General features: G+C 45.0%; 1 protein-coding gene across 2 annotated transcripts in view; it reads right to left on the reverse strand.

Annotated features, from left to right (window-relative positions):
• The window catches only part of LOC141163285 (charged multivesicular body protein 3), a 45,102-nt gene that overhangs the window by 23,831 nt on the left and 12,661 nt on the right, over nt 1-8,610 (reverse strand). Inside the window, exon 5 of one of the 2 annotated variants that reach the window (XM_073649138.1) lies at nt 5,406-8,035. The exons of the other annotated variant lie outside the window; for it this stretch is intronic. Within the exon in view, the coding sequence (XP_073505239.1) occupies nt 6,526-8,035 (1,510 nt within the window). The 3' untranslated portion in view covers nt 5,406-6,525. Of the gene's footprint in view, nt 1-5,405; nt 8,036-8,610 lie in introns of those variants that run through there. 2 annotated transcript variants of the gene reach the window in all.

The following is an 8,610-nucleotide window of genomic DNA, read 5'->3' on the forward strand; positions in this document are numbered from 1 at the left end:
CACTTTTAAATCTCTCCTCCGACCTCAACTGCCCCCTCCGACCTCCGTCATCTCTGCTGAGGAGTTTGCCACACACTTCAAAAACAAGATTGACCAAACATGGCAAGTCTTTACTGTCCGACCACCACAACCCCTTTGTTTTCCAGACCATTGCCCTTCCCCAATAACCTCCCTCCCCAACATCACGGAAGGAGACCTTACTCAACTCCTCTCCAAATCACACCTCACCACATGTGCACTCAACTCCATCCCATCCCACCTCCTCCCCAATATCACCGCCACACTCATCCCATCCCTAACCCATCTCTTCAACCTATCACTAACTTCTGGTATCTTCCCTGCTGCCTTCAAACTTGCCACAATCACGCCCATCCTCAAAAAGCCATCCCTCGACCCAACCGACCAACATGACCTCATGTCATGTAAATGTTGCAGGTTTTTTTCTGCAGGTGTCCTCACCACACGAGGTAATAACAATATTCTCTGATTATTGCATTTTTGCTACATTTTTTTAATGCCTTTTCCCCCTTATTTGCATTTTTGGTGCAGATTTGAATCCACATTTTTAACGCTTTTTTATAGTACAGAAAAGCTTTGATTCTGCTCTTAAAATGCAACCGAGTTTTATATGCTTTCTTTTAAGGCTCCACATAAAGACTATAGAGAAAAATATGTGGATGTGATTCCATGAAACTGCGTCTCCTGTGGTCTAAAGACGCTGTAAGGCTTAGTGGCCACGATGCAGAAATGATGCAGAAATTTTCCTGAGCATTTCTGCATCTCCTTGGCAGAAAAACGCATGCGATTTTTACATGTGTTTTTGACGCGTTTTTGCATGAATATTTGCCATGCGTTTTTCCAATGCATTGTATAGGCAAATACGCATGCAGAAACGCACAAGAATTGGTCATGTCCGGATTTTTTCTGCGAGTAAAATCCGCGCAGAAAAAATCCTGACCATGTGCACAGAACTTGCAGAATGTCATGGGATAAGGTATGCAATGCGTTTCTGGAGCGTTTCCGCGCTGCAAATCTGCACCAAAAACTCATCGTGGGCACACAGCTTTAAACTATGCAATTTTGTTTTGTTTTTTTTCTCTGGAGGCTTCTATGTGGAGCCTAAAAAAAACGAACGTAAAATCTGCAGTTACTTTTTTAAATGCAGAATCAAAGATTTTCTGTACAATAAAGAAACTCGGCTTCACATCTGCACGAAAAACGCATCAAATAAAGGAGAAAAGGCCTAAAATGCAGCAAAAATGCAATAATCAGTGAAGACTGCTATTGTGTAGTTTGGTGCGGATCCTGCAGAAAACAAAAAACACAGTATTTCTGCAACGTGTGAACACGGCCTTACAGTCATCAAAAAGCCAGATGTTGTATAATGAAGCTACATACAGTTAAGAAAGTTCTGGTGGCTCCAACTGTGAATGAAGGAACAAAAAATAATCCACAGGTCCCAACTAGAGATGAGCAGGATGCACAGATGGCTTTGCTCCGGCCCTGGGTGATCAAAAGCCACCGGGGACGCCGGAAGGTTAGAGATTCACGGCCTCTCGTCCAGCCGCCAGGTACCACTGTCCTGAACACTGGACCAGAGACCCGGGAATCCATCCACTCATCTCTAGTCCCAACTGTCCTGGATACAGCGGGACAGTCCCGGATACAGCAGGACAGTTCCGGATACAGTGGGACAGTCCCGGATTTGGGTCTACACCCTGCATTCTCGGGCGTCTGCTGAATGTCCCTCACTACAACCGTCTGGGGAGAAAGAAATAGTAAATGGGCGTGGATTGGGATGTGGCCAGGAACGTGGCAAAGGAAGTGAAAATTGGCCGCAGCGCTCATAGTTTGTACCTCTTCTGTAAGAGTTTGGAAGTATGGGCAACATTATAAATATTCAGTCTTTGCATAACCTTGATGCATTTATCAATAAAAGTGTGAAAACTTCTGAAATATTTATGATTGTACTTCATTTACCATAGAAAAATCCGACTAAAAACATCGAAAAACACTTAAGAAGCAAATTGTGCGAAAAACAAAAATTTGTTTTAGTCTCAAACATTTTGGCCACAACTGGTCAGATAATGAGATTCTGACGGTGTCGGCCACCAGTGTTTTTTTTTTTTTTAAAACCATCTTCCCACATGTGGAAATGTTGTGTTTTTTTCCCCCCACATTTTCCCCAGGTATTTGCACTGAAGTATATAACAGTAAACTTCATTTTTATTGCTTTTTAATGCGTTTTTGATGCGCATTTAATGTGGGGTTTTTATTCAATGCATTTTTTAGTGAAGACATATTGTGATTTTATATTTCTTTTTATAGGCTCCCCATGGAAGAGTAAGGAGGAACCGCACCAATAAACCACAAATCCAACATGCTGGGTGTGCAGAGGTCTGCAGGGGAAAGACCATTTTCCACAAGAAAATATCCAACAAGATCCACATGATTTGTTGTAGATTTTCTGCTGCGTAGCTCTCAGTAGTTACTACTGATCTGCAGTGCGACAGAAACCTTTAAAGGATTTCCCTACAATGCCAGTCTTTTCTTTTACAAAGCTCAGTATCTACATAACAATTGTTAATACAGTACAAGCCCACCATAAAGTTCCTTTCTTGTACTTTTGTATCTCTATTCATCTCCATGTGCCCCTCTGTGTATCCAGCTTCACACAGCAGAATGGGCGATCCTATTCTTTTCCTATTTCCCCGCAGCTCCGCTTCTTCTCAGTGCTGCAGGCCCCTCTCTCTGCTTCCTGATGCTCCGTGTTCAGACAGGCATATTTCACAGTCCATATACAGAGCAGGATGCCCGGATTGACTGTGGCTCTCCCATCCCCAATTTGCAGTCTTATAGACATATATGAGGCTGTAAGTTCAGTCATTGCGCTCTGTATACAGACCTATAGACCGTGAACTTTGCCCATCTGGCCCCGGCCTTAGTGATAGATCTCAACATCGGCAATTTTTATTTCTATGGAGGAGGTGACAATTGATAGTTTTGAATGTAGTGATTGTGATCCACCATTTCATCAACATTGCATACTATCTACCAGTGGCGCAACTAGAGTCCGATGGGCCCTGGTGCAGAATTTGGACCTGCGCCCCCACCTGCTTGTTAGTCAGATGTATGGGCCCATGTAGCGTTCTAGATCCTATAAAGATATACGTGTTTGTCCACATGTAATATTATCCCCATGTAAAAATATTATGGAGCCTGGGCTCCGTTCTGTAATGATCTCCCCCATCCTGACCACTTCCAGTAATAATGTCCCTATCCTGGTATAATGTTCCCCATCCTGGACCCCTTCCTGTAACAATGCCCCCCGTCTTGGGCCCCTTCCTGGTATAATGTCCCCCATGCTGGGCCTTTTCCTGGTATAATATTTCCCATCATGTAATAATGTCCCCCGTCCTGGGCCCTTTATCTAATAATGTCCGACATCCTGGCCCCTTCCAGTAATAATGCACCCCATCCTGGGCCGCATCCTATCACAATGCCACCCATCCTGGGCCCCTTCCTGGTATAATGTCCCCCATCCTGGTATAATGTCTCTCATCCTGGGCCCCTTCCTGGTATAATGTCCCCCCATCCTGGACCCCTTCCTGGTATAATGTTCCCCATCCTGGGCCCCTTCCTATTATAATGTCTCTCATCCTGGGCCCCTTCCTATTATAATGTCTCTCATCCTGGGCCCCTTCCTGGTATAATGTCCCCATCCTGGGCCCATTCCTGGCATAATGTTCCCCATCCTGGGCCTCTTCCGTTCTTCTCCAGCACATTTTAAAAAGAAACCAACTATTATTCTTACCTTTCCCCCCTCCCACAATGTGCGGCGTCGCTCTGTATAGCCAGCACTGACTTTGGTGTACCGGCATGGGCAGTGCATGACTTCACTGCCATGTGCCGCCTGTCACGGGCAAGGTGATGTCTGCGGTCAGCTTCTGATTGGCCAGTAGAGTGTACTGCAGTGCAGGGAGCTGGCAGGTCTGTGCGCTGCAATAAATGTCAGCTGAATGTGCTGGCCCTCCTCCCGCACAGGCCCGGTTGCACCCTCTGCGACTTTGATTGTTACGCTCCTGCTTCCTACATGCATAGAAGAGCTGAGCTGTGGTGCAACCCGGCTGTCAGGGCAACGAGATGGTCTGGGGGATGACAGTATGAGGACGTCCGCTGCAGCGTCTATCACTGACACAGACTTATAACCCTAGCATTCCCCCTTAGTGTGCGCTGTTCTCAGGTTGGGGAGGCTTGTGTGATGCATGAGGTGGTTTGAGGGCGGGTGAGCTGTACTGGACGGACACTTTCTGCCTCTGCACAGCTTCCTGGTGACAGGACCATGAAGGGAAGCTCTGATTTCACAGCTGTGAAATAGCAGCAGGCAGAGATCAGAGCGGCGGCAGGCGGAGAACAGAAACACGCTTGCTCAGGGGGCGTGGCTTGCATGACAAGCATGATTAGCCACACCCCCCTATACATGACTGCATAGAAAAAGCTTTTATCAGGGGGCGTGGCTTAAGTTTTTAATGTCCTGATCTTTGATACAACGTCCCAGACAGGAGGGACAGCGCTCAGCAGCCGCGTCTCCGTCACAATAAATATTTCTAAATACCAGATATTGCGACGATTCAAAGCAGCACGATGGATTTAATAAGCCTTTATAGTGTAAGTTATACCGATAGGAACATATTATTTATCGCTCCGGAGTAACCCTTTAAGCATGTTATGTTTGTGTTTTTAGCACCTGCCAACATTAACGGTGTTTCTCGTCTCACATCACGATGCGGCCGTGGATTAGGGCGATAAGTCACTATTTTTGCAACATAGTAAGATTTTATTTTTATTTAAAAACGGACCAAAAAGTTTAAAATTATTATTTTTATTTTTTTCTCCCACTCTGGGAATTGAGTGATCGCTCATATAATGTCAGTCAATTATTGCCCATCAGTAATTTAAGGCAGGGCGTAAGAGGCAAACATACAGTACATGGCGAACCTGGGGGGGTGGGGGGTCGTTAGCGGCCAGGACAACCCCTCTGTATCCCACAATCATGTCACAGCAGCACTGGACCGGGTGACAAAAGCATTGGTTTATCAACATTGCTGTGGACATTTCTGCTCCCACCCTAACCCCGGACCACTCACTATTATTAAGGGGTCTACATGAACCCTGAACCCTTTCAACCTAGGAAATCATGGGTCAAGCATGAAAAAGGAGCCCTAACTGCATAGATGCTATTGTTGTTATTAGGGGGATCAGAGATCGCTCTGAGCCCGGCCTTTATGGAAAGGTGTAAGATGTCATATAGTAAATCCCCGTACTTTAGGGGAAAAAAAAATTGTGAGCTCAAAGATAGATAGATAAATATATAAAAAGGCAAAAGATTTTTCTGCCGGCTTGGATCCTGTGTAGACGTCAGATAATGACATTTTATTTTGAAGATTTTAGAACAAACAAAAAAAATAAAATTAATCAAGTTTCTAGGGGTTAGAACCGCAAATGCAATCGGACATAAGAAAACTGTAAACCTTAATATTCAGTACAGGAAATGGTCAGATATTACTAGGAATCTGTCAGCAGGTTTTGCTATGTAATCTGAGAGCAGCATGGTGTAGGGACAGAGACCCTGATTTCAGCAATGTATTACTGGGTTGTGTTTTTCAATAAAATCAATGTTTTATCAGCAGGAGATTATCACTAAAGGACTAGGTGTCTCATGCCTCCCGGTCCAACCACACCTCCACCATCGACTGGCAGCTTTCTGACAATGTACACAGAAAGCGGCCAATGAGTGGAGTGGGCGGGGCTATACAGAGCCCGGCAGTCAGCACTCCGCGCCCGGCAGTCAGCACTCCGCGCCCGGCAGTCAGCGCCCAGCATTATCTGCAGCAGAGAAAACTGATTCTATCACAACTGCTGCGTCCAGTAAACTATGTGATACAACCCTAGAATTGGGGTCTCTGTCCCTACATCATGCTGTTGTCAAATTACACAGAAAAAAAAACTGCTGACAGATTCCCTTTAAAGATAAGCGGTTTGATTTACACCAAAACAGGAGACTCTGTTATATTTTTATTAAAAAGAAGAAAAAAAAAAAATAATGATAACACTTAAGTGAAATCTTGAGACTTTCATTACGTACCTTCACAAACGTATGAAAACACTGAGTGAGGAGAGCAGAAATGAAAGCGGTTGGAAAAGAATAAAAATAAATTAAAATAGGAAAAAAAAAAAACAGAATTGTCTTTCTAGAATTTGGCAGATTATTTTTTTTCCTTTTAAAAAATACGCTGAAATAGGAATATAATTTGTGAAAATAATAAAAAAAATTTTTTTTTTCCCTCCCGTTGCTTACATTAGGCATTTACACTTAAACACGCAAGGCAAGAAAAATTAATTATGACGGAAACATAATGTGCAATTAGTCCACTGTACTGAGACAGGAAAAAAAAAACATGACATCAAACCACAGATACGAGCAATTACAGGCGGCCGGGAAGCTTCCAGACGGAAGCGCAGATGCTAAGAGTGGGCAGGACCCGACATGGACGACATGGGTTGGGTGAAATGTTTCTTTTTGTAGGATGCCCATCGACAAACCGGGCAGCAATGTCTACCTCCAGCCAACCACACCACAATGCAGTTTTGGTGAAACACGTGACCGCACGGCAGACCCATAAGCAAAGAGGCGTCTTCAAAATTCTCCAGACACACGACGCATTCTGTACAGTGCAACATGTTCTCGGGCCACGCAGACCAGTCCGGTTCAGAGTTCTCCTTAATCGAGGTCCCGACTTTCCTTCCACCTTCGCATGAGCAAGTCTGGTCGGTAGACTCCATGCAGCCAGAAAGTTGACTCCTTTCATTTCGGCATCGTTCAATTTCGGAGTCGCTGTCACTTTCTTGAGAACTTTCCGACAAGTTTTCTTCGATGTGGTGGTGGTGGTGGTGCCGATGACAGTGAAATTGCCAGGTTGGTAGGTTTTTGATGTAATCTGTGGGAATCAGAGGATGAAGCCATAAATCTGGAAAGGCTAAACGTTCGAGAAAAAGTTCCGGATCTTCATCCCAATCGGAGTTATTGGGAAAGTGATGAAATGAAGCGATTGGGTGGAACAGGTAACTGGTGTACCAGTCCCAAAGGCTGGACAGCCACTCCAGATTATTAGCATTGGTTTCATCGGCGTTATTGTTGCTCCGTCTCTTTTTCTCGAAGTAATCAATGAGCAACCCGTGGCCGAAATAAGTGCCTAGAAAAAGTGCGGGGTGAGAAGAGTAGAACATCCAGTCGGCTCTGACCCACGAAGCTAAAGTGGTGGTGTTGGAGTAGCGGAGTAGTTTTAAGCTGTACTCGTAAAAGCTATCGAGGTAAGGAAGCTGGAGAAAACCTAAAACTGGTAACCATGAAATGATGAGCAAGGAATTGTAGGTCCCTAAAGTGCTGATCAGAACCACAAATCTCTTTATGGTGGCTCCTTGGGTAATAAATAAGTCCATCCAAGCCATGAGGTTCACCAGAACCAAACTGAGCACAAACAAGTCATTGACTTCAGGTTGTAAAGTGCGAAGGAAGGAATCCATGGCTCTCAGGGAGACGTATTCCCCTGTATTATTCCCATACTTGTAGATTCCCTCCGGCGTCTTCAGAACGTACGATGGCGTCCTGGAGATCCCGATTTCAGCCGTGTAACTCGTATTGTCCCAGTTTGCCACGTTGACGAATATGAATTCTACTCTTCCGGTGAACTTGACGCTCAGCGCGGAGAAGAAGGCTGGAGGCTGATCGAGACTTGCAAACAGGTACAGCTTGACCTTGTACTGGTCACTCCGGTTCCACTCCTCCTTCAGGTGTTCGGAGTTGTAGATGGTTTTGATGCGCGACGCCGCGTGGGCCGTGATCCACTTGAAAATGTGCTCCGTCTCGATCTTGCGCCCGTTGTACTCCTTCAGCATGACTTTCCCCTTCGAGTGGTTGGTTTGGGGCACGGACATTATGAGGGTTGATCTCATCCATCCTCTCTTCCTGCAATATCTGGCGATAGGAAAAACCGAGAACAGGTTAGTCTCTCGCTATCTGTAAAATTAGGGATATCGCATGTGAACAAAGCAGTGCTGCATTCAGTTAGGGGAGAATAATTAAAACTAGCGCAAAAGAAAAATGGTGGAGAAACCCGTTAAGTCGCAGTTTTTTTCCGATGGGCTACGGACAACTGCTTTTCCTTCTCCTTTGCCCTAAGCTTACTACTCTCTCATGGCGATTTTTTTTTTATACGCAAGGAGAAGGGTCTTCATTAATCCCAAAAAAATTATTGGATAATATCACATAGATAGAGGACCTGACGCCTGAAAACTCCACCAAATCCGCACACTGATGGTTTGTAGACACGGCGCTTTACATAGGGCTGCCCGGGTCCGGCAGTCACGGTGGAGCAAAGTGGCCAGCACACATCTTTTTGCTCACCTGTAATGTTCGGCATTACCATTAATTCAGTGGCATTCGGTGTGCGTTTCCATCTGCTCCGCTGAATTTGGGTCCATCCCCATTGCCTCATTATTTTGACAGACTTAACCATTTTGTACATTGCCCATATACTTTTTGCTCGGTTT

The sequence above is a fragment of the Phyllobates terribilis genome, unplaced genomic scaffold, assembly GCF_046119375.1.
Source record: "Phyllobates terribilis strain yellow unplaced genomic scaffold, ASM4611937v1 Scaffold_1__5_contigs__length_1240528914, whole genome shotgun sequence".
NCBI classification, from domain to species: Eukaryota; Metazoa; Chordata; class Amphibia; order Anura; family Dendrobatidae; genus Phyllobates; species Phyllobates terribilis.